This window comes from Myotis myotis, unplaced genomic scaffold (genome assembly GCF_014108235.1).
Source record: "Myotis myotis isolate mMyoMyo1 unplaced genomic scaffold, mMyoMyo1.p scaffold_m19_p_1, whole genome shotgun sequence".
Classification (NCBI taxonomy): domain Eukaryota; kingdom Metazoa; phylum Chordata; class Mammalia; order Chiroptera; family Vespertilionidae; genus Myotis; species Myotis myotis.
In genome coordinates this window covers 95,018,578-95,045,589 of record NW_023416313.1, presented here as the reverse complement: position 1 = coordinate 95,045,589, position 27,012 = coordinate 95,018,578, and the positions used below count along the sequence as shown (strand labels likewise).

The following is a 27,012-nucleotide window of genomic DNA, read 5'->3' as shown; positions in this document are numbered from 1 at the left end:
TTTTGTTCTTTACCGCTGCGTTCCTTCTTTGTTTCCTGTTTTTTCTATTTACAGCAGACCCTTTAGCATTTCTTGCATTGCTGGTTTGGTTGTAATAAACTCCCGTAGACCGTTTTTGTCTGTGAAGCTCCTGATTTGACCCTCAATTTTGATTGATAGCCTCGCTGGGTATAGTATTCTTGGATTCAGACCCTTCCTTTGCATGACTTTGTATATTTCATTCCATTCCCTTCTTGCCTGATGTGTTTCTGTTGAGAAATCGGTCGCTAGTCTGATGGGGGATCCTTTGTAGGTAACTTTCTGTCTCTCTCTGGCTGCTTTTAAGATTCTTGCTTTGTCGTTGGTGTTTGCCAATTTAATTATTATGTGCCTTGGTGTTGGTCTTTTCAGGTTCATTTTGTTTGGGACTCTATGAGCTTCTTGGATTTGTTACTATTTTTTCAAACAGGTTTTCTATTCCTTGCTCAGTTTCCTCTCCTTCTGGCACCCCTATTATTCGGATGTGTTTCGTTTAGCATTGTCCCAGAGTTCTCTTAGGCTCTCCTCCTGCTTTTTAATTTTTTTTTCTAGAAGCTGTTCTGTTTGGGTATTTTTTTCTACCTTGTCTTCTAGCTTGCTGATGCGGTCCTCTGCTTCTTCTAGTCTACTGTTGATGCTTTCTATTGAGTTCTTTATGGCAGTGATGTCGTTTTTCATTTCTTCTTGGTTTCTCTTCATTTCCTCTTGGTTCTTCTTCATTTCCTCTTGGTTCCTACACATACTGTTGAATTGGTCTTCCATTCTTTTCATCCACCTTATGGCCATTACTCTGAATTCTTTCTCTGACAGGTTGCTTGCCTCCATTTCGTTTACTTCCTTTTCTGATGATGCCTGTTTTTCTTTCATATTTGGGTTGGTTCTTTGTTTCACCATGATTTCTCTTCTCAAGGTGTTTGGTTATGTAGTTCTCTCTCTGCTGCGCTGATTCAAAGGCACAAAATACAACACAACAAGGCACAACGTACAAGGCACCGAACTAACTGCATTCACGATATTAATAACCCCCAATAAAGGTGACCCCCCGAGCGAAGAGAATTAGAGGATAAAGAAGAAAAAAGAGAAAAAGATTAAAGAGAAAAATAAAAAACAAAAAGGAGTGCCAATATGAGATTGGGAAAAGGGAGAGAAGAAAAAAACAAAAAGACAAAAAAACAACAACAACAACAACAACAAAAAGTAAGAGAATGAAATAGAGGTGGGGAAGAGGCTATTTGTATGGGGAGAGCTAGGGATTGGAAATTAGATATATAACTAGGGTGAAATTTAGACAGTGGGTAGAAAGAAGGAATAGGTAAAATCCAAAGCAGGAATAGGGTAAGAGAAACAGGACAACAAAAGGGGAAAAGTGAGGAAAAGAGTTATGGCTTAAGGGTAAATGTGAGATAGAGAGAAATGATGCTAAAGGAACGATGAAAATAGTGTGTAGAACACTAATCCCAAAATAAAATAAAGAAAAATAAAAAAAATAATAAAAAATAAAATGACACTTGAAAAAATGGTAAAAGGATAGCAATAATACTGGTTAAAAAAAATGTAGTAATTAAAAAGGTAAAATCAAGTGACGAAAAAAAAAATAAAATAGGTTCTTAATGAAATGGTGAAAAAAGAATTAAAAAAAAATATATATATAAAAATATTCGGAAGTGAAGGTGCTTCAGATCTTCCACTCTTCTTTTTGGCATGCCTTAGTCCTGCCAGGCATTCAGGGGAGTGTTGAACTTCCCTGCTATACACTGTCCCTCCGTGCAGTAAACCACAGACCTGATTTTAAGGCAGCTTGTATTTGTTTACCAGACTGCCTTTATTTGTGATCGCAGAAGAGACAGTTCATGGCTCTGCCTCTGGGTGGCAGTGTGTCTGGATTGACCTCCAAGGCTATAAGTCCTATCAGTAGGGTTTTGTTTTTGTTTTTTTTTTCCTCTATGGTATTTGGAACTGATTCGGGAAAGACCACTGCCCAGAGCTGGTTCCTTGCCACTGCCCGCTGTTTCCCAGGCTCCCCAAAAAGAACTTTCCCCTACAGGCTCTGCGAATGACCCCAACTGGGGAATCCCATGCACTGGGTTTAATAATCAAATGCACGGATCTAAGGGGAACTGTAACAAGAGCCTGATAGTTGTGCGAATTCGCAAGCCTCCACCTTCCAGGTCTGCGCACAGTCTCCGCGCGCCCACTCGCCCCTGGCACCAAGCAGCCAGCAGATTGGCAAAGTCCAAGGCTGCTCCCTTACATCCAGTCCAGCTATGGGCTCATTTTTCGCGTTCCCTTCTGCCAGCAGCCCTGTGGGGCCCCTTCCCCACTCGCGGGTCACGCTGGTCCCAACGGCTGCAGACTCTGTGGGGCGCAGATTCTGCCCCGCGCGCGCGAGCTCGGTCCTCCCTCCAACCCGAACTGCAAACCGCACCTTTAGGGGATGTCCAACCTTTCCGTGAGAAGAAGCAGTGCTCGTCTGAGTTCACGCAGTCACGCTGCTTGCGATCCCTTGTTTCCAGGTTAGTAGCTGGTCTCTGGATGCCGGCAACAACCACCCAAGATGGCGCAGTCTCCGCTGCTTAGCTGGCGCACCAGGAGAGGCTTCAGCCGCAGTCTCCAACCGTCCTTTTTTTTTTTTCCTGGGGGTTCTCGGTCTTTCCTAGCTGCAGACAGTCTCTCAGCTGAAAATCCTCTGCCTATTCGGGCTGCATGTTACCCGTTTCAGCTGCTCACCCTTATCTGCTCCAGGACAAGGCACAGGACACGTCCGTTTATACCTCCGCCATTTTCCCTCCCATCGGTTCTTCAGGTTTTAAAACCACAGGAGCCACTGTAATATATGGCTGGCTAGCTTGTCTTCAGACTAAAAACCTTCCAGTTCTGATTTCTGGTGGGAGACTAGAATCTGTTATCTGTGTAAGGGTTTGTCTTATATAAGTTTACTTTTGAAGTAGAAGATCATTTTATCATTGATTTAAACATGTTTGGTATGTTTCAGTTCGTTGAAGTTATTTTTATTGGCCTTAATTAATTTCATCTTTAGCCAGCAGAAGTCTCTTTAGGTTAGCCCCGTGATCGGCAAACCGCGGCTCGCGAGGCACATATGGCTCTTTGGCCCCTTGAATGTGGCTCTTCCACAAAATACCACTTGCAGGCGTGCCCATACAGTGCGATTGAAATTTTGTGGCCCATGTGCAGAAGTCGGTATTTTGTGGAAGAGCCACACTCAAGGGGGGGGGTCAAGAGCCGCATGTGGCTCGTGAGCCGTGGTTTGCCGAGCTGCAGTTTGCCAACCACTGGGTTAGCCCATAAGTCCTTTTTACATGATTAGAGTAGACTTTTGTAGCTTTCTTGCTAATAGAACAAACTATTCTGGGGTTATTTGACTTAGACCAGTAATCATCACTTCTCCTAGATGTCCTGGACCACAGCCTGGGCACTAATTTATAGAATGGTAGTTGTGATCTTTCTAAAACACAAGAAAAGATGTGTTAATTTAGATTTATCTTCATCTTTTGCTTAAATAAAGAAATGATGATGGTATGTGTTTTATCCTACAGGTATTTAAAAAAAATATTTTGTATTACTATTTTATTTTATTTTCATTTTTTATTTATTTTTTTAAAATATATTTTATTGATTTTTTTACAGAGAGGAAGGGAGAGGGATAGAGAGTTAGAAACATCGATGAGAGAGAAACATCGATCAGCTGCCTTCTGTACACCTCTTACTGAGGATTTGCCTGCAACCAAGGTACATGCCCCCGACTGGAATCAAACCTGGGACCTTTCAGTCTGCAGGCTGACGCTCTATCCACTGAACCAAACCGGTTAAGGCTTGTATTACTATTTTAGAGAGAGGAGCAGAGAAGGAGATAGAAACAGCGATTGACTGCCTCCTGCATGCCCCCTACCAGGATTGAGCCGCAACCTAGGCATGTGTCCTCACTAGGAATTGAACTGGTGACCTTTCCGTGCAGGGGATGACACTCAAGCAGCTGAGCCACACTTTATGCCACAATTATATCTTTTATATGAGGAAGATCAAACTTAAAACTTGAATTTATACTTCTTATTAACCTGTAATACTATTTTTTTTTAATTTTTAAATTTTTTTTTATATATATTTTATTGATTTTTTCACAGAGAGGAAAGGAGAGGGATTGAGAGTTAGAAACATCGATGAGAGAGAAACATCGACCAGCTGCCTCCTGCACACCTCCCACTGGGGACGTGCCCACAACCAAGGTACATGCCCCTGGTCGGAATCAAACCTGGGACCCTTCAGTCCGCAGGCCGGTGCTCTATCCACTGAGCCAAACCGGCCAGGGCATTTAATTTTATTTCTTAAAGTATTACAAAGAGTGTTACACATGTCTCCTTTTTTCTCCCCCTTGACATTCCCCCGGCTTCCCCCACCCCCCAGTGTCTTGTGTCCATTAGTTATTTTCATAAGCATGCATATAAGTCTTTTGGTTGATCTCCTACTCCTCCCAACCCTCCCCAGGGTTCCCACTGTAGTTTGACTTCTGCTCAATGCTGATCTCCCTCCGTATCCATTTTTGTTCATCAGTCTATAATGTTTCTTATTATCCATAAATGAGTGAGTTCATGTGGTATTTTTCTCAGCTTCCCTTGGGCCGTCTCAGTCTCACAGGGACCATGTCAGCCTCACAGGGCCCTTCCCCGCCTCACGGGGGCCGTTTCAGCCTCACTGGGGCCGTTTCGACCCCACCGGGGCCGTCTTGACCGCACAGGGGCTGTTTCAACCTCACTGGGGTGTCTCAACCCCACTGGGGCCATCCTAGCCCTACGGGGGCCGCCTCAGTGATACGAAGTTTGGCATTCTATCCTTTGTTGGGCGGCTCCTTGCTGGACAAAATCTCTAGGCGTTCCTGGTGGCTGAATATCTGGTATGCTTGCTTGGATTTCGTTTTCTACCAAGTGCACAGACTGCCTGTCTGCTGTCACCCAGTGTCCCATGTGATACTGGATCTGGTGGGCCTGCCTGTGCATTTGGTGGCCCAGCCGTGTCTGGCTCCGGCTTCCTCTGAACCTGATTCTGCTTCTTTATTGTGTCTCTTATGTATGCGAGGAGTTGAAATCTGCATTCTGCTGGGCTAGGCTGCAAAAGCGTTGGTGGTTCTCTTTGTGTCCCTAGCACAGCTTGGTTGAGGATGTAATTTGAGTAGGGTGGAGTCCCTGGGAATCACCAGGGCGGGGCCAAGGGCAATGGCATCTCCGCTTCTATTCGCCTCTCCGCAACTGAGCTACTCGTGTCCCCGAGTGCCGGCGAGCAGTTCCGCGAGACAGTCACTCTCGCTTTCCGGGTCATTGCAAGGCCGTCCCGCTTCTCCCCATAGGGGTCTGGGACCTTAGTATCCCGCCCCAACCACGCTCAGTGGATTTGATAGTCCGCATCCCCTTCTGGTTGAAAAATACCGCGCATCAAGTTGCAGCCAGCCTGGCGCGCGATTCCGTTCCTCCGTTCTTGGAGCCTCTGCACAACCTACTCAGTCTCAATGCTCTTCTTTCTTTCCTTCCAGTTGTAGAACTTCCACTGGGCCAGCTTTCCCATGGTTCTGAATGACAGCTGTTTCTTTTATAGTTGGTAGTCTCGATGTTGTTGTGGGAGACAGCACGCACAGGTCTGTACCTTATGCCGCCATCTTGGTTCTGTAATACTATTTTTAATTATTATCTTACTGCTTTTTGTAATGTAATGGTGATCACAGTCTGGGTAAATGAGCATAGCTGAATGCATAGTTACATAGTCATGACCTCCTAAAGCTCAGTGTTTTGGGTGAGCTTGACTTAGTGAAGTACAGTGAGTACTTTGCAAGAGAACCTATAATAAAAGTGTAATATGCTAATTAGATCAGACGACATTCCAGACGACTTTCTGGATGAAGCTGGGGCTGTGAGGGCCGATGCGGCAGCTGGGGCTGCTGCTTAGAATTTCGTGTATCGGGCCTCTAGTCTAATGTAAAGTAGAACAAGTAATGTTACCTTACATTATAAAGATGGAAAATAGTTGTATGGCCCTAACCAGTTTGGCTCAATGGATAGAGCGTCAGCCTGGGGACTCAAGGGTCCCAGGTTCGATTCTGGTCAAGGGCATGTACCTTGGTTGCAGGCACATCCCCAGTGGGGAGTGTGCAGGAGCCGGCTGATCGATGTTTCTCTCTCATTGATGTTTCTAGCTCTCTATCCCTTCTCCCTTCCTCTCTGTAAAAAATCAATAAAATATATTTAAAAAAAAATAGTTGTATGCTTTCTTACTATACTACATGATATCAAAAAGAAGGACCCTCCTTGTATAATTTCTACTTGTTTGGGCCATTACAATTAAAGGGTATTTTTTCTTGGTAAATTGTGTTGAGATCTTTAATATATATTTTTTTTGGAGGAGCAGATCTCCTTAAAATGTTTCCCCTTTCACAGGATTTACTTGTAACTATATCTAACTAAAGTAAGATTGGATCTGTGGAATTCTAGTACAAACACGTGTAGCTGCAGCCTACCCTGTGAAACTTTTCAGTTTGGATTGGTTTACTATAGGATCTGAAGTCTCTGTTGTCCAAGATGCCTCATACCAGATCCTTTCTTTCTGATCTTATGGGACAGTCTTCTAAGTATAATTTAATCTTGTTTTCTTGTTTTCTGTAATCATGTTTTCTCTCAAGTCTCCTGTCTATTTTTCCTTTTAGTGGGAAGACAAAGTCATATTATTTTACTTAGCATATAATGTGTCTATAAGAATTTAAATTTTAAAACAAATAAAGTATTTTGAAATGAAGAAATAAATTCACTCATATCTTACTATTCTCATCACAAGCCTGTTAATATATTTTGTGTGTTTTCTTTTAGAGGTTTTTTCTATGCATTTATTTGTTAACTCAGTTAAAATCTTTGTGAATATAGCATTTGTTCCCTCACTGTTATACAGTTAAGACTCTTTATAAAGTTTTTGTACTTATAAACAACCATATTAAATATTTTTATACACATTCTTTTCATGTCTTGAACTTATATAATGATATAATAATTACACAGTACTCAATACATGCTATATCCATCGTATTTCCTTTGGCTCTGTGAATTAATGGAATCAGTAATTTTCTTGAATCATATTGCTAAATTGCTCTCCAAAGAATTGGATTATGGTGCCATCAATAGTATATGAAAATAAATGTTCACTGTACTCTGAACATGAGGAAAAGCTTTACTAATGTAGTGGGCAAAAATGCCTTTGCCTTTTCTAGCTTGGCAGTGTGAGTCACCGACTTTGGTTCTGGGACATTGCCTCCCCACTGGCGGTGGATCTCATCATATCTGTCATTCCAATTGGCCCTGATAGCTTCTGCCAGCTTAGCCTGAGATCTGTTGTCTTCTGAGTTAACCTGGTGGTACAGATCTTCCTGTGGACTAGATGCCCCACCCTGGCCGTCCTCTTGATAATACAGTAGGGAACCCCCATTTTAATGCACAGTGCAAGCAGGAAGATGAACCAGCTTGATGGGTTCCATATCATGTGCAGTCACTACCAGCTGGGCCTTCTTCTTATCCATCAAGATGGTTGCAGTGTTAACCCCTGCTGGAAGGCCAGGTGGTCTTTTGGGGACATCTCCTTTGCTGGCAGCTTTTTTCTCAGCCCAGGCCAACAATTTCTGTGTCTTCTCTTGCTTTGTCTCTGGTCTGTACTTGTGGGCCAGCTTAAGCAGTTGAGTAGCTGTTTGGTGGTCTAAGGCCTGAGTGAACTGGTTAATGGCAGGAGGCACTTTCAGATACTTAATAGAGAATAGTCCTTTGCTGCTGCAACCGAATGTTAGAGGGGCCGTTGACAAAGTGGGTGAGTCCCTTAAGGGCTGGATGTCCTGTCCAAAGCCAAAATTCTTGGGCCTTTTCTCAAATGGGATATACCACCTTCTTGGCCTCCTGCTTCTTCACAACAGCAGGGGCTGGTACCACCTTCTTTCCCTTAGCCTTCTTTCCTTTCAGCATCTTGGGCCACAAGAGGAGAAAGAAATAAAAGTTTTGAATTGTCTATTCTAATGTTTTTCTTTTATAGAAGTTTTTAATTTTTTAGATTTGACTACTGATTATTTTTGGTTTTAATTCTTATATTGAAATTGTTTTTCAAACATTTTGAATTTATATTTGTGATCAGTAAAGTTTCAAGGGTCTAATTTGAATTTTTTCTTCCCCAATTGTTGAACATTGTTCTTATACCTAACCATCCTAAAAAGTAATCTATCACTGGCTGTAGTCTTTATATTAGATTTAGTTATACTTCTATAAGTAACTGTTTTTTCCTCCAAGGTAAATTGTATAACTAATAATGTTTCCATCTGTGAAGGAGGTATAACTTAGAACCAAATTATTGCCTGTCTTTAGCTAGTCTGCTTATGTTTTTGCTCCTTCCATGTTTCCAGTTGTGATAGATGCTAGGACTACAGCCATGAAATGAAACTTAAAATCTAGCAGAGGAGATAAACATAATTGCATAAATAATTAATTGTGATTGCAATATATGATGAGAAGAAATGGCACCTAATTTAATAAAGGTATTAAGAGAAACCTTTTCTGAGGAAGCGACTTTAAGCAAGGACCTGAGGAAAGTAAGAAGTTACCCAACTGTGAAAGTGGTTTGGGGTGAGGACAGTATTTCAGGTAGAGTAAAAGCAACACATTTATAGGCTATGAGACAGGAATGAACTTTGGAGTATTTACTGAACTGAAAGAAGGAAAGTCAGTATTGCCCGGACAATGAGATGAAAAGAGAGAAGGTCATAGAGTAAAGTAAGGAGTAGATCATGTAGGGAAACCATTTAAAGGGTGTTAGTGGTGAAGTTATATATATTGACTTGCATTTTTGAAGTTCATTCTGTAGACTGGAGTGGTCAGGTACTGGGAGACTATTTAGTAGAAGACCACTGAAGTGGTCCTGATGAAAGTTGATGTTGGCTTGCAGTTGGCTAATACTAGTGTAGAAGGAGAGTAGTAGTCAGATCTCACCAGCATTTAGGAGGAATAATGTCCAAATTGTGGTGATTGATTAAATATGAGGTTAGCCCTAGTCTTGTGGCTTTAGTTGGTTGAGTGTCGCTCCATGCACCAAAAGGTCACCGGTTCGCTACCTGGTGCGGGCTTGATCCCCAGTAGGTGGTGTGCAGGAGGGAGCCTGTTGATGTTTCTCTCTCACATTGATGTTTCTCTCCTTCTACCTTCCTCTATCAAATCAATAAAAACATTTTAAAATCATATGAATTTAGGAAATAGGGTAAAGCTGTCAAAAGATGATGCCTAGATATGGGCCATATGTGATTAAGAGTATTATTACAAAGATAGGGAAAACTTCAGGAAGAGTAAGTGTAGTCATAAATTTGGGACTGAATTTAAAGTTCCTATATATTATAGAAAGTTTTACATATGTATCCAAGGACAAATGAATAGGTAAAATTTGTGAGTCACTGGCATATCCTAATAATTTAATTGGTGATAGATGTATGGAAAATGAATGAAATTGCCGAGTGTTTAACATGAAATGAGAAGGCATCTTAAGTCGGGTGCTAAGGAACTTCTGCATTTAAAGGTTGGATAAGATGATCAGAGAAGTACTGCCAAAATGGTAAGAGGAAAATCAGGAAAGTGAAATACTGGATGACAAGAAATAATAGCATCACGTGGCTTATGTTTTGTATACTTAATATCCTGTTATTTTTCTTTGTAATTTATTTATGTTACTATATTATATGCTGCAAGTTGGGGAGCATAATGGGGTACTCAAGTGTGACCTCCAGGAACATATTCTTTATAGTAAGACCAGGGGTCCTCAAACTTTTTAAACAGGGGGCCAGTTCACTGTCCCTCAGACCGTTGGAGGGCCGGACTATAGTTTAAAAAAAACTATGAACAAATTCCTATGCATACTGCACATATCTTATTTTGAAGTAAAAAACCAAAACGGGAACAATAGAATATTTGCATTTGCATGTGGCCCGCGGGCCGTAGTTTGAGGACCCCTGAGTAAGACAATGCCATTAAACTTACACTGGCTGGTGTGGTTTAGTTGGTTGTGCTTAGTAGTCCCGTACACTCAAAGGTTGCCATTAGATTCCCTGTCAGGGTGCATGCCTGGATTTTGGGCTTGATCCCCGGTAGGGGGGCATGCCTATTGATGTTTTGTTCTCCCGTTGATATTTCTCTCTCTCCCTCTCCATTCCTCTCTCTCTATATACAAATCGATTAAAAAATTTTAAAAAAAGAACTTACTCTGTTTATTAATTTTATAATTATATTTGTCCTTTTGTCAATAGTGAAAAGAAATGTTAGTAGTGGCTCTGTTTATTTCTGGTTTTAAATTGGGGAGTGGTAGGCGGTGGGATTCACGATAACTTCCGAGTACCATTGTGTGTGAATAAGAGTAACTAAAATAATTAGAGCACTTCCTTTCAGAAGGCAGGTCAGCATATGTGAGACCATGCCTTGCCACCTAAATCACAATTCTAAATTTTTTGAGTTTGGCTCTTTATTTTAGAACAAACCAGACCTAACTGAGTAGACTAAGCCTAGCTGTTCGTAGGTAGTAGAAAGTAAAGAGCTAGAAGCAAATGTGCCCAAGTCCTATGTTGAGATGATCTTTTTGTTTTTATTAATTTAACACAAAAATATCTTGGCAGGAATTTAAAAGTTAAGCAATAATTTACTTTGTAAAAGTTATCTGGTGCTCTGAAGAAGATCTCATATCAAGGAGAATTACCTTGTGAGGAATTTTCTGAAATGTCATTCTTGGTGGCAACTAGTACAACTGTTGCTCCTACCTTTTTAATAGTTTTGAAGTTACAAGGAAGATGTTATACTTTTGTAATCTGAAAAATATCTTTGTTTCTTTTCTTTCTTTTTTTTTAAATAGAGATGTGAACTGTGTCCTCATAAGGATGGAGCTTTAAAAAGAACAGATAATGGGGGTAAGTGCAGAGATTTTTGAAAATTTTTTTATTGAAAACTGGATTGGGAAAGTATTTTAAGGTATTTGGTAGTTCATATTATTATATAAAATTGAATAGTGTTTACCACTCAAATATTTTTATAGCAGTGGATATAATTTATGAATTATTTTTTATTGAAAAAGTTTTTCTATTTTGTGGATGGAATTAAGCATTGTTTTCTCTTAATGCAGAACAGTCCACATACTTTTAATTAAAATCTTGATTTTTTAATGGATACAGTTCCTTATAGAAATTATTTTTGAAAAAAAATAAGCTTCTCTCTCTCTCTCTCTCTCTCTCTCTCTCTCTCTCTCTCTCTCGGCTAGACTTAAAATCTGTTGTTTTAGACACCCTCCCCCCCCCCTTTTGTGTATTGCAGGACAGATGATGTTTTTATTGAATGTTAATTTTAACACACTTGAGGGCCTTTTTGCTGATTTCTAAATTTTGTTGTGCTTTTCTGAGGAACCTTTCATATTTCTCATTTTCATTTCTGTTTTTAGTTATCTCTCTGAGAGAAATCTATATTTCCTTATAGCTCAGTACCACAAATTTATTAAACTGTAGCATACTGTGAAAGTCAAGTAACTCATGAAGAAATTTAAAAAGTAGAGATACATTCTTTCTGTAGCTAAGGTCTGGAAACAGCCCAAGTGCCCGTTAGTGGGTGAGTGGATAAAAAAAACTATGGCACATTTATACCACGGAATATTATACAGCAATAAGAAAGAAGGATCTCTCACCTTTTGAGATGGTATGGAGGGACTGGAGAGTATTATGTTAAGTGGATAAACCAGTCACAGAAAGACAAGTATCACATGATTTCACTCATATGTGGAATCTAATGAATAAAATAAACTGATGAACAAAATAGATCCAGAGACATAGAAACATGGAACAGATTATTGAATCTCAGAGGGAAGGTGGGGGGGGTGGGTGGGAAAAGATCAACCAAAGAATTTATATTCATATATGCATAATCCATGGACATAGACAATAGTGTGATGAAGGCCTGGGCGGAAGGGGGGCGGTGGGACTTTCAATAATAAAGATGAGTTTTTAAAAAGTAGAGGTAAATGGTGTCCCCAAATTCACGCAAGAAGTAATTTTGATAGAAAACACAGGTTTATAATTAAAAATTGCAAATTTTTTATTGATTCATAAAGTATACAGTATAGGGTTATGTATGGAATAGCATATCGGGTAAATAGCCTCCACGGCTTTGCTGGCACATATGCACTCTTTTGTTGAAATTTTCCATGACCGTTTTGCATAAATGTGGCTGAGTTTCATTGATACAGCGCTCAATTTCCTCCTCCAAGGCATGGGTGGTCATGGGCTTGTTGGCATAAACCTTAGACTTCAAAAAACCCTAAAGGAAAAAGTCCAACGGCGTTAAATCACATGATCTGGGCAGCCAATTCTGATCACCAAAATGGGAAATTACACGACCAGGAAATGACTCATGCAGTAATTGAATTGTTTCTCAGGCTGTATGGCATGTGGCACCGTCTTGTTGAAACCACATGTCGTCCACATCCATATCTTGCAATTTAGGCACAAAAAACTGAATTATCATGTCGCGATAGCAAGCACCATTAACTGTTATTGCCTGAGCAGCCGCATTTTCGAGGAAGAATGGTCCGATGGTGCCTCCAGCCCAAAATCCACACCAAACAGTGACACGTTGTGGATGCATTTGTTTCTCAACAATCACTCGTGGATTTTCTGAACCCCAAATGCGACAACTTCAGCCTGAGAAACAATTTAATTACTGCATGAGTCATTTCCTGGTCATGTAATTTCCTGTTTTGGTGATCAACGAAATTCAGCCACATTTATGCAAAACGGTCATGGAAAATTTCAACAAAAGAGTGTGTATGTGCCAGCAAAGTCATGGAGGCCGTTTACCCGATATGCTATTCCATACATAACCCTATACTGTATACTTTATGAATCAATAAAAAATTTACAATTTTTAATTATAAACCTGTGTTTTCTATCAAAATTACTCCTTGCGTGAATTTTCGGACACCCTTTATGATTTCTGTTAGTATACATTTACATTTTGGTTAGCCAACTCTAAAGTATTTTTTGTCTTTCTATTGAATTTATTTGGGTGACATTGATTAACAAAAACAGGTTTCAGGTGTACAATTCTACAACACATTGTCTATGCACTGTATTGTTTGTTCACCACCCTAAGTCAAGTCTCCATTGATCACCATATATACCCCTTATACCCTCCACCTCACCCCACTTCCCTCCCCCTGGCAATCACCATGCTGTTGTCCTGTCCATGAGTTCTTTCTCTTTCCCCCTTTCCCCCTCAGTTCCTTCTCTCCTAGCATCTCTCACAGCTGTCAGTCTACTGACTTTGAGTCTGTCTCTATTTTGCTTGTTAGTTCATTTTGTTCATTAGATTCCATATAAGTAAAATCATATGGTCTGTGTCTTTCTCTTATTGGCTTATTTCACTTAGTATAATATTCTCCAGGTCCATCTATGCTGTCAAAAAGGGTAAAATTTCCTTATTTTTTATGGCTGAGTAGTATTCCATTGTGTAAATGTACCACAGCTTTTTTATCCATTCATGTATTGATGGGCACTTGGATTGCTTCCAAATCTTGGCTATTGTAAGTAACTCTGCAATGAACGTAGGGTTGCATATATTCTTTCAAATCAGTGTTTTGGGTTTCTCTGGATATATATTTCCAGAAGCGGAATCACTGGGCCATAAAGCAGTTTTATATTTAAATTTTTGATGTAACCCCATACCATTTTCCACAGTTGCTTCACCAATCTGCATTCCTACCAATAGTGCATGAGGTTTCCCTTTTCTGCACATTCTCCCCAACACTTGTTTGTTGATTACTGATAAAATAACCATTCTGCTAGGTGTGAGGTGATATCTCATTGCAGTTTTAATTTGTATTTCTCTGATGATTAGTGAATGACATTTAACATCTTTTATATGTCCATTGGCCTTCTGTATGTCCTCTTTGGAACTTTGCCCATTTTTAAATTGGATTGTTTTTTGGTGTTGAGTTTTATAAGTTCTTTAAAAATTTTGGATATTAACACCTTTTGAGGTCTGTTGGGTCTAGTTAGGTCCTATATCATGTCTATTCTGATCCTTTGCCCATTTTTTAATTGGATTGTTTGTTTTTTGGTGTTGAGTTTTGTAAGTTCTCTATAAATTTTGGGTATTAACCCCTTATCAGATGTATCAGCAAATATGTTCTCCCATTGAGTGGTTGTCTTTTCACTTTGTTGAAGGTGTCCTTTTCTGAGCAAAAGCTTTTTAATTTGATGTAGTCCATTTGTTTATTTTTTTGTTTTGTTTCCCTTGCCTGAGGAGATATGGTAGAAAAAAAATTGCTACGAGAAATGTCCGAGATTTTACTGCTTATGTTTCTTCTAGGATTTTTATGGTTTTGAATCTAACATTTAAGTCTTTAATACATTTGAGTTTATTCTTGTGTATGGTGTAAGAGGGTGGTCTAGTTTCATTGCTTTGCACATATCTGTTTAATATTTCTAACACCATTTATTGAATAGATTAAAGTATTTTTGGCAAAGAATACAGTAATGGTCTTAGTAATGAAAAGGGAAAAATACAATGTTTTTGGCAATACATATATTTACATATCTTAATTTATTGTTTAAACTATATTATATTGTCACATTTTCCAAAATTTAAAAAAGTGTTAATAACAGTCTCTCTTACTCCTGTTCACCATTTGCCTAGTTCCTCAACCAACAACTTTCTTACCACCAAGACAATTGCTGTTATTACTTTTTTTTGGCATACCCTTCTAGGTCTTTTGGCATATGCAGATAAATATGAATAGTCAAATATTTCCTCCGGCTTAAAAAAAAAATTGATTTTGGAGAGAGAGGTAGAGGGAGAGAAATGTTGCCTCCTTATGTACCCCAACAGGGGTCAACCTGCAACCTGAGTGTGTGCCCTGACTGTGAATTGAACAGGTGACCTTTCAGTGCATGGGATGACACTCAACCAACTGAACCACACTGGCCAAGACTCCAATTTTTATTCTGTATGAATATTATACATAGTCTTGCATCCTAATTATTTTCACAGAACATTTTATCTCTATTATCAGTATAGAGCTGTCTTTTTTTTTTTTTACCCTGTTATATAATTAGTCACCAACTGATGGACTTTCTAATCTGCTTTTAGTAACTAGAGGCCCAATGCACAAAATTCGTGCAAGAGTAGGCCTTCCTTCCCAAAGCTGCCGGCACTGGCTTCCCTCTGGCGCCCTGGACCCTGGCTTCCCTCGCAGCTCCGGCTTTATCGGGAAGGTTGTCCGGTCTATTAGCATATTACACTTTTATTTTTAGAGATGTTTTTATATATGTCATTTTCCTTATATGCAAGTACATCTGTAAGATTATTAATTCCCAGAAGTGAAACTGTAGGGTCAAAGGGATTTTACAATTAATTTTGGTAGATAATTCCAAATTAATCTCCCTAGTGTTTGTACCAAATTATATTCCCAGCAACAATCTACACTAATAAAAGACAAACATGCAAATTGACCGTACCTTCGTTATGCCTTAAGCCACGCCCACCAGTCAATCAGAGTGACTGTATGCAATTAACCCAACTAAGATGGCGGCCGGCAGCCACCGAGCTGGAGCGAGCAGGAGGCTTGGTTGCTCCAGTGATGGAGGAAGCCAAGCTTCCCACCCGTCCTGGCCGGCTCTGAGCTCCGCTCAAGGCTACAAAGTTTCCATTATACAAAGTAAATAAATCCCAAAATAAAAAAGTAAAAGAAAAAAAGCATAGGCTGGGAGCTTCTGTGGCTGGGGGGCTTGGCCAGCCTGAAAATGGCTCTCAGCCCCTCATCCAGACTGGCCAGGCACCCCAGTGGGGACCCCCCACCCTAAAGGGAGTATGGCCAGCCTGAAAACAGACATAGCCCCTCACCTAGGCTGGCCAGGCACCCCAGTGGGGACCCCCACCCTGAAGGGTGTGTGACCAGCCTGCAAACACCCATCAGCCCCTCACCCAGGCTGGCCAGGCACCCCAGCGGGACCCCCACCCTGATCTGGGACACCCTTCAGGGCAAACCAGCCAGCCCCCACCTGTGCACCAGGCCTCTATCCTATATAATAAAAGGGTAATATGCAGATTCACCTTAACAGCAGAAAGACTGGGAATGACTTGTCACTATGACACATACTGACCACCAGGGGGCAGATGCTCAATGCAGGAGCTGTCCCCTGGGGTCAGTGCGCTCCCACGGGGGAACTCTGCTCAGCCACAAGCCCGGCTGACGGCTGCCAGCACAGTGGTGGTGGCGGGAGCCTCTCCTGCCTCCTCAGCAGCGCTAAGGATGTCCGACTGCAGCTTAGGTCTGCTCCCTGCTGGTAAGTGGACATCCCCCAAGGGCTGCCGGGCTGCCAGAGGGATGTCTGAGTGCCAGCTTGGGCCCGATCCCCGCAGGGAGCGGGACTAAGCCAGCAGGTGGACATCCTCTGAGAGGTCACAGACTACAAGAGGGCATAGGTAGAGCTGAGGCGGCGCTCCCCCCCCCCCCCCCCCCCCGTGCACAAATTTTTGTGCACCGGGCCTCTAGTAAATCATAAAAGCTGTTTTCTATACCCTTGGTAACCCAATAGGTGGAAATTGGTGTCTCTGAGAAGGTATTTTTACATTTCTCTGTTTTTATAAGCGAATCTGACCATCTTTTCACATTTTAAAGAGCAATTTGTTTTCTTTTGTGGTCTGTTCATATACTTTTTTTTTTTGGTTGGTGATCTGTTTAAACAATTTAATGTTGTCATTCAAGATTAAAGTATTAAATTTTTTATTTTAGATAATCAGCTATAAAAATTCTCATTTTTACAGTGGTTCTCAGAAGCAGTGTTGATCTGAATCATTTATAAGAAGTCAGTCAGTGCCAGAATCTGAATTTTAAAATGTTTCCCTTATTTGTGTTACTGTGCATATAACTAGAGGAATGATTAAGAGTGCTTTATTAGTAGTGTTTTGACTATTCAGTCAATAATGAGAATTTATTTTGTTGTATATTTGCTTAAGTAAGCACTTAATGGTTCTCTTTAGAAGATCACTGATTTTATGTATCTTTGAAAAGCTTCATTGAAAACTGGAAAATGATGTTATTTTTATTTATTTATTTTAGGTTGGGCTCATGTGGTTTGTGCCCTGTATATTCCAGAGGTACAATTTGCCAATGTTTCTACAATGGAACCAATTGTTTTACAGTCTGTTCCACATGATCGTTATAATAAGGTACAGTAGATATTATTCTATTGATGTTTGCATAAAACTTTTTTGTTACGAAGCTGGGAAGTGTAAAGGAATTTTTTAAAATTTTGTTTTATTATAGGCCTACATTAGAAAATTTAAAGTATAGGTCTTCATCTAATTCCAGAGAGATTTGGACAAAGTATAATTACCTGGTAAACTACAATTATTAGCCCTGACCGGTTTGGCTCAGTGGATAGAGTGTCAGCCTGTGGACTGAAAGGTCCCAGGTTCGATTCCAGTCAGGGGCATGTACCTTGGTTGCGGGCACATCCCCAGTAGGGGGCGTGCAGGAGGCAGCTGATCGATGTTTCTCATCGATGTTTCTAACTCTCTATCCCTCTCCCTTCCTCTCTGTGAAAAATCAATAAAATATATTTAAAAAGAAATACATTACTAAGGTCACAGGAGTACAAACAAATAAACAAAAATATGTTACCTTTTTATATGAATCTAGGTATTTAATATTCTAACATTTACATGACATTTTAGTCCTTATGGATTTGTCCTTTAAGAATTATTGAAATTCTGTGTTCTTTCACACAGAAAGATTCTATTAAGTTTGAATTAATCACTATTTGATATAATACCCATTATGACATTATACATCCTTTCTTAAAAGATAATCCTGTTGCAGAATATTTCTTGCTGCTCTCCCTCAAATTATTTTCTACCACCACGATCGGATATTTGTTGTTAGCTTTCTTCAAACCTTAGTTAATGTTTGCTTTTTTCCCTTATATATTTCTAAAGTTAATGTTTGCTTTTTTCCATTATGTGTTTTTAAAATTTCATACATGTATATTATTGTTTGATTCTCTTTTGCATATTAGATGATTTTTCCATTACCAATGCACCTTTTAGTGTTACCATTTATTTAAAGTACCTGTTGATTTATTCCATCAGTGGGAGAAAGTATTACTGCAGCCAGTTTTAAGGTTTTAGAAATTTTTTATTAAACATTTATAATGCAGATTTAACATTTAAAAATTCTGAAAATACAGAAAGATAAATAGAAAAGTGCAAGACAAAAATCATCCTAAATCTTCTCATTCAGATCCTTCTAGATTTTTTGTGTGCATTTTTATGTATACAATATTGGATTATATTGATTATACTATATTTATTAAATAATTATTAACCTGAACATCTTTTTGTATCAATAAATTATATTTTTGCTATTATTTTTAGTAGATATTTAGCATGTAATACAGAGTATTATTGTTTTTGATAAATTGCAATTTAATTAAGGAACCCCCTTATTGTTGAAGTACCTCATTTAATGTTTGGCATGCACACAACAGCATAATTTTTGTTTAAAGGGTATATGCATTTTGGAAGCTTCAGAAAGTATATTGTGTGAAATTAAAATACATTAAGATAATACATCACAATCAAGTGGGGTTTATTACAGGGGCTCAAGTTTACTTGAACATATAAATTGATCAATGTAACACCACATTAACAAACATAAAGGGTAAAAATTATATTTGCATAACAATAGATGCAGAAATAGCATTTGATAAGATACAATATCCATTTATGATTAAAAAACTTAATACTGTGGGTATAGAAGGGAAGTATCACAACATAATAAAGGCCATATATGACAGACCCTCAGCTATTATCATACTCAATGCTGAAAAACAATTTTTTCCTCTAAGATCATGTACAAGACAAGGATGCCCACTCTCACCACTGTTAATCAACACTAGTGGCCCGGTGCACGTAATTCGTGCACATTAAAAGGGAATTAATTAGAGGAAAATAAATTTTAATATTGCTATTTGCCCTTTCTCTATAATAGAAGTGTCAGAGATGAAAGAAAATTAGTAAAATGTATGTGAAAATCTTCCTCCTGTCAGAGTCTGGGGCATGCTGCGGGACGCAGAGTCAAGTCCCCGCCCACCCATGTGCACCTTGAGATTGCGCGAGACCCAGACCTGGCTGGCCCCTTCCCCATTGGGAGAGATCCAGACCTGGCTGGCCCCACTCCCGTCAAGCCCTGCTGGGTGGGGGTGTGCAGCCTCAAGGCCCCCATCAAGCCCTGCCGGGTGGGGGTGCATCCTCAGGCTCCCTGTCCCTGTGCCACGCAGCCTCAGGTCCCTGCTGTTCGCTCATTACAGCTTGTTATGGGAACCAGCCTCTGCTGTGGGTGCAGCCATCTTGTGATGGTGTGGCAGTGAGGGTCAATTTGCATATTACCTCTTTATTATATAGGATAGCACTGGAAATGTTAGCCAGAGCAGTCAAGCAAGAAAAAGGAATAAAAGGCATCTAAATTGGGAATGAAGAAGTAAAATTGTCACTTATTGAAGATGACATTATTTCTTTATATAGAAAGCCCTAAAGACTCCACCAAAAAACTATTAGAAACAATAAACCAATACAGTAAAGTTGCAGGATACAAAATCAATGTACAAAATTATATTGTGTTTCTATATACTAACAATTAAATTTCAGAAAAAGAAATGAAAAAATTCCTTTCGCAATCACCACTGAAAGAATAAAATACTTAAGAATAAACTTACCAAAGAATGTGAAGGACCTATATGCTTCCCTTTCTTTGTATCTTTTTCAATATATATTACTTTATTTTTTAAATAATTTTTTACTGTTGAAAGTATTACCTATATCCCCTTTCCCCCCATTGACCCCCCTCCAGCTTTCATGCTTCCATGTCTCTGTATTTTATTTTTTTCTATATATATACACATATATATATGTATATATATGTGTATATGTATATATATTTTATTTCAGAGAGGAAGGGAGAGGGAGAGAGAGATAGAAACATCAATGATGAAAGAGAATCATTGATTGGCTGCCTCCTGCGTGCCCCATATTGGGGTTCAAACCCGCAACCCAGGCATGTGCCCTTACCGGGAATCAAACTGACTTCCTGGTTCATAGGTTGATGTTCACACCTTATTTAATAACTAGAGTCCCGGTGCACAAAAATTTGTGCACTCGGGGAGGGGGGTCCCTCAGCCTGGCCTGTGCCCTCTCGCAGTCTGGGACGCCTCGGGAGATAACGATCTGCTGGTTTAGGCCTGCTCCTGGGTGGCAGAGGGCAGGCCCAAACCCTAGGTGCAGCCCCTGGTCGGGCTCAGAGCAGGGCCGATTGGGGAGTTGGGGCGCCACCCCCTGTCATGCACAGAGCAGGGCGGATTGGGAGGTTGCGATGCCACCCTCAGTCACGCTCAGGGTAGGGCCAATTGGGGGGTTGCGGCGCCACCCCCTGTCACGCACAGAGCAGGGCCAATCAGGGGGTTGGGGCGCTGCCCCCTGTCACGCACAGAGCAGGGCCAATCGGGGTTGGGGAGCTGCCCTGTCACGCACAGAGCAGGGCTGATCAGGGGGTTGTGGCGCTGCCCTCTATCACCCACAGAGCAGGGCCGATCAGGGGGTTGGGGCGCTGCCACTGTCACACTCAGCACAGGGCCGATGGGGAGGTTATGGCTCTATCCCATCACACACAGAGCAGGGCCCGTGGGGGGGCAGGAGGTTGGGGCACCGCCCTCTATCACCCACAGAGCAGGGCTGATCAGGGGGTTGGGGCGCCGCCACTCTCACACTGAGGACAGGGCCGATGGGGAGGTTATGTCTCTACCCTGTCACACACAGAGCGGGGGGCGGGGGTTGGGGCGCCGCACCCTGTCACACACAGAGCCGCAGGGAGATCAGGGGGTTGTGGAGCTCCCCCCTATCAGGCACAGAGCAGGGCCGATTAAGGGGTTGGGGCGCCTTCCCCTATCAGGAACAGAGCAGGGCGGATAGGGAGGTTGTGGCCACACCCCCTGTCACACACAGTGCCGCAGGGCGATCAGGGGGTTTGGGCGCTGCCCCCTGTCATGCTAATCCCACTGCCGGGAGGCCTCTCGGCTCCGCTGATCCCGGTGCTTGGAGGCCTCGCGGCTCCGCTGATCCCAGTGCTGGGATGCATATTACCCTTTTACTATATAGAATAGAGGCCTGGTGCATGGGTGGGGGCTGGCTGATTTGCCCTGAAGGCTGTCCTGGATCAGGGTGGGGGTCCCCACTGGGGTGCCTGGCCAGCCTGGATAAGGGGATGATGGCTATTTGCAGCTGGTCACACACCTTCAGGGTGGGGGGTCCCCACTGGGGTGCCTGGCCAGTCTGGGTGAGGGGCTGAGGGCTGTTTTCAGGCTGGGACTGAAGCTCCCAACTGCTTTTTTTTTTTTTTTTTTTTAAATTCTGGGCCAGCTTTAGCCCTGGCTCCAGCTCTGAGGCCTCTGCTGCTGAAAGAAGGTATCTGGTTTGTTTAGGTTTCATAATTGAAATAATGTATAACTCCAGCTCTGAGATCCCAGCTCGCTGAAAGCTGGTTTCTGGGGTTTTGTTTAGCTTCTATATTTGTTACAGTGTTTCTTAAACTGCAGGCTCAGAGGCCAGCAAGGCAGGCGGGGAACGTTGGAGTCCTCCGTCACTGAAGCAAGCAAGTCTCATGTTAGTTTCAAGCTGCCTGGCTGCCGGCCGCCATCTTGGCTGGAAGTTAATTTGCATATCTCGCTGATTAGCCAATGGGAAGGGTAGCGCTCATACGCCAATTACCATGCTTCTCTTTTATTAGATAGGATAAGACATTATTATTAAAATAAATTTTCGAAGATAAAAAGAAAGGGAAAGGTATTCCATTTTCATGGATGGAAGAATCAATTTAGTTAAAATGGCCATATTATCCAAAGCAATATACAGATTTAATGCAGTCCCCATCAAAAATGCCAGTGGCGCCCTAACTGGTTTGGCTTAGTGGATAAAGTGTCATCCTGCGGACTGAAGGGTCCCAGTTTTGATTCCGGTCAAGGGCACATACCTTGGTTGTGGGCACATCCCCAGTAGGGGGTGTGCTGGAGGCAGCTGATTGATGTTTCTCTCTCATCGATGTTTCTATCTCTCTATCCCTCTCCTTTCCTCTCTGTAAAAATCAATAAAATATATTTAAAAAAATTCCAGTGGCATTTAAAAAATATATATTTTTATTGATTTCAGAGAGGACGGGAACGGGAGAGAGGGAGATAGAAACATCCATGATGAGAGAGAATCATGGATTGGCTGCCTCCTGCACGCCCCTTACTGGTGATTGAGCCCACAACCCGGGCATGTGCCCTGATTGGGAATTGAACCGTGAACTCCTGGTTCCTAGGTTGACTCTCAACCACTGAGCCACGCCAGCCGGGCTCCAGTGGCATTTTAAAAAGAAATAGAACATGATTTGTGTGGAATCGTAGAAGATCTCGTATAGTCAAAGCAATCCTGAGAATAAAGAGCAAAGCCAGAGGTTTCACATTCCTTGACTTTAAGTTAATACTACACAGTGACCATACTCAAAATAGCATGGTTTTGGCAGAAGAATAGACACACTTATCAATGGAACAGAATGGAGAGTCCAGAAATAAATTCACATATATATGAGTAAATAATTTTTGACAAAGGAACCACAGTCATACAATGGAGAAAAGAAAGTCTCTTCAATAAATGGTGCTGGGAAAATTGGAAGAATGGAAGAAGATATTTGCAAACAAGACCTCCAATAAGAGGTTTATATCCAAAATATTTAAAGAACTTATATAAATCAACAACAAAAACAAACAATCCAATTAAGAAATGGGCAGAGGACCTGAATAGAAACTTCTCCCAAGAAGACGTACAAATGGCCAACAGATATGTGAAAAGATGAAATTTCACTAGCTATTATGGAAATGCAAATCAAAACTACAATGAGATACCACCTCCCACCTGTTTGATTGGCTATTGGCAACAAGTCAAGTAAGTGTTGGAGAAGTTATGGAACACTTATACACTGGTGATAGGAATGTAAACTGGTATAGCCACTGTGGGAAACAGTATCAAGATTCCTCAAAAAATTAAGAATAGAGTTACCATATGACCCAACAAACCCTTTTTTAGTATCTATCCGAAAAATTTGAAAACATTTATTCGGAAAGATATATGTATCCATATATTCATTGCAACATTATTCACTGTGGCCCAGATATGGAAACCACCAAAGTGTCCTTTGCTAGATGATTGGATAAATAAGATGTGGTATATATGTATATGCAGTGGAATACTACTTAGCCATAAGAAAAGGTAAAATATTGTAATTTTTGACAACAGATAGATCTTGAGAATATCATGCCAAGAGAAATAAGTCAGGTAAAAAAAGACAAGAATGATATGATTTCACTATCAAATAAGACAAAAAATCATAGATACAGACAATGATGTGGTGGCCAGCAGTGGGAAAGGGTTTTGGCGGGGAGGTAGAAAGGGTAAAGGGGGTCAAATTTGTAGGGATGGAAGGAGACTTCACCTTGGGTTGTGAACACAATGCATTATACAGACGATATATTATAGAATTATACCCTTGAAACCTATATAATTTTATTAACCAATGTCACCCCAATAAATTTAATTAAAAAATTTGAACATACAGCCCTAGCCAATTTGGCTTAGTGGATAGAGCATTGTCCTGCAGACAGAAGGGTCACGGGTTTGATTCTAGTCAAGGGTAGGTACCTCGCTTGTGGATTCGATTCCTAGCCCTGGTCGTGGAGCACTTGTGGAAGCAACCAATGGATGTACCTCTCTCACATCAATGTTTCTCTCTCTGTGTCTTTCCCTCCCTCTTCCACTCTCTCTAAAAACCAATGGAAAAATATCCTCTGGTGAGGATTAATAAAAAAAAAAATCCAAAACAAATAAAAATTTGAACATACAGAAAATACATAGAAAAATGCAAGACAAAAATCATCCTTAATCTTCTCATTCAGATCTTTCTGGATTTTTTGTGTATGCATTTTTACAATATTGGATTATATTGATTATATTGATTATACTGTGTGTGTTTTTTAATTATCACCTGAACACCTTTTTGTGTCAAATTATATTTGTGCCATTATTTTTAGTGAATGTTTAGCATGTAATAGAGTATTACTAATTTTGATAAACTACAGTTTAATTAAGGAACCCCTTATTGTTGAAGTGCCTCATGTGATGTTTGGCATGTGTACACCAACAGAATCTCTGTGTAAAAGGGTATGAACATTTTAGAAGATTCAAAATGTATATTGTGTGAAATTGTCCTCTAGCATGCACTTCCTAATTTATACTGTGAGATGGTTTATAACCTTATCTTTTATTAATCTCCTTATGCACTGTTATCACTGTGTTAAAACAGTGTTTACTATTCTTTTTAGTGAAAATATTAAGAGTATCTGATTTTTTTTTTTGAATACTGGTAAGGTTAAATATTTTGTTTTTTAAAGGTTATTCATGTTTGTTAATTGACTGAATAGCTCTTTGTTTTAACACTGTAATACTCTTTTTTTCTTTCAAAGTGTTTTTATATTACAGATATTCTTTTGTCTTACTAGTACTTGCTGTGTATGCTTTTGGTTATAATTTAACATTTGATTTTAAACTTTCAGTATGTCTTCAAGGTTTTTATTGTTGGTATTCTAGCATGTTAATTTTTTCTAGTTCAGAAACTTAAATCTTTTATATAATTTACACAGCTGCTCTTTATTGTTTCTTTCTTTGATGACATGCAAAGAAAATCTTTCTCAACACTAATGAATAAATATTTTTTGTACTTTCAAAGTTCATTTTAAAAATACCGGTTTTTCTTTTTTATTTTGAAATAATTTCAAACTTCCATAAAGGTTGCATTAATATTAAATACAAAGAGCTTTTCCTCCCCTAAACCATTTAAGAGCAATTTATTAATATGATACTGATGCCCCTGAATACTTTACCATATAATTCCTATAAAGAAGGACTTACTCCTACCTGACCAGAATGTGGCCATCAAAATCAAGAAATTAACATTTGTACATTATTTCTGTCTACCCCACAGATCTCATTATTTCCCAAATTTCTTCAAATATTTCCAGTGTTGTCTTTCATAGCCAAAAGACTGCAGAATGCATTTTGTCTCTTTAAGTCTCCTTTAATCTGAAATAGTAACTCAGTTTTTCCCTGGTTTATATAACTTCAGAAGATTGCAGGCAGATATTTTAATAGAATGTCCCTCTATTTGGATTTTTGTTTGTTTGTTTCCTCATGATTAAATTCAGATTATATGTTTTTGGCAGGAATATCACGGAAGTGATGCTGAGTTCTTCTCATTACATCTTAGCAGGTGGTACATGATTTTAGTTTTTTCCATTACTGGTGATGTTACCTTGATCACTTGGTTAAGGTGTGGCCTGTAAGATTTCTCCATTGGGAGGTTAATCTTTTTCTCCTTTATAATCAATAATTTTGCATTTTGTGGGAAGTACTTTGTATGTAAATATCTTGTTCTTTATGCCTTTTACCCACTGATTCTAGCATCCATTATTGTTTCTTAGCTTAATTAACTTATTACTATGATAAATGGCAAGTGATGCTTTTCTAATTCCATCATTTATTTTACATTCATCCATTGGCATTCCACTTTAAGAAATAGATTTCTCCTCTCTCCAATTATTTATATTAGTATTGACTAATATGGACCGTGTGTCACTATTTTATTTTAATGGGTCATTTTTCATTACTTACGTTTATTTCGATGCTCCTATTATCTCAGGTTTGGCTGATAGGACCTCTTCAAGCTGTTTTCTTTGTTTCTGACATGTTTCTACCATTCTGTGAGCAGTTCTTTACTTCTGACACAATAGTATATTTCAGATTTCTATTGTATCATTCCTGCCCTAGCCCTGGAATCACCATTTTTCCTTTTAGGTGAGAATCGATTTAGAAACCAACATGGGCACCAAGTGTGCTTATTGTTATTAGGATATTGCTACTCCCAAACCCTCTAAATGAAGATAGCTAGGAAATAAATGTATGTATCTAGATACGGAGATATACACACATTTACATCTGCATTTTTACTGTACTTATGTATATATTGAAGACTGTGAGGTCACAGTGATTCTTCAGATTCAATAAATGGAGTTATATATATGCACACATACCTATTTTTGTATCTATTGACCTCTGTATAGAGAACCACAGATTTTAGTAACTTCTCCAAATCTACCTATACCGGGATTTATTCTAATTTTTTTCTTTTTATATTTAAGACGTTCATGCCAGACAGTGAGAAACTTGACTCCCGTTATCCTCAATATATTTACTTATTTGATCAATTTGTATGTATGTGTGTATTATGCAGTCTTTTATTGCTGCCATCCCTTAATGCAAGGCCCATTCTAACCTTATTCAGGCTCTGCACCTCACCCTGGGCTGGTAGCTGCTTCCCTGCATAGCTGCCTCTTTCACCACCACTCCTTCCCACTCCTCTCCATGGTTGGTCTCCTTACCTTGTTCAGGTTGTGACACTGACCCCACCCCTGTCCTCAGTCCTCTCATGGGAGTCAACCCTCCTGGGGCTCTGACAGTTGTGTGGGGTTGCCCCTCCTTACCAGCATGGATGCTGCCATGTTTGGCCCCACCTCATGATTTAAGTCTAAAGTTTAAAACAAAGAGTAGGGAGGGAGGGTAGAGGGAAGAATGAATTATTTTGACTTAAATCTTTTGTCCATTTAGAGTTAATTTTAGATTATAGTTAGTATATGTTGAGTATTGAAACTTTTCCTTCACACATGGTCAGACAGTTTCTTAAACATTATTGAATAATCTATGTTTTTTACAGGTTTTGAAATACTCTTTGGATCATTATTGAATTATTGGGTAT

General features: G+C 40.0%; 1 protein-coding gene and 1 pseudogene across 12 annotated transcripts in view; one reads left to right on the top strand and one right to left on the bottom strand.

Annotated features, from left to right (window-relative positions):
* The window catches only part of MLLT10 (MLLT10 histone lysine methyltransferase DOT1L cofactor), a 226,063-nt gene that overhangs the window by 57,803 nt on the left and 141,248 nt on the right, over nucleotides 1-27,012 (top strand). For 10 of the 12 annotated variants that reach the window (XM_036345308.1, XM_036345292.1, XM_036345271.1 and 7 more), the window contains 2 exons: nucleotides 10,927-10,981; nucleotides 17,179-17,288. In XM_036345308.1, the coding sequence (XP_036201201.1) occupies nucleotides 10,927-10,981; nucleotides 17,179-17,288 (165 nt within the window). Of the gene's footprint in view, nucleotides 1-10,926; nucleotides 10,982-17,178; nucleotides 17,289-25,445; nucleotides 25,471-27,012 lie in introns of those variants that run through there. The other 2 variants (XM_036345318.1, XM_036345326.1) reach the window with 2 other exon arrangements.
* Nucleotides 7,208-8,015, bottom strand: LOC118668325 (annotated as a pseudogene).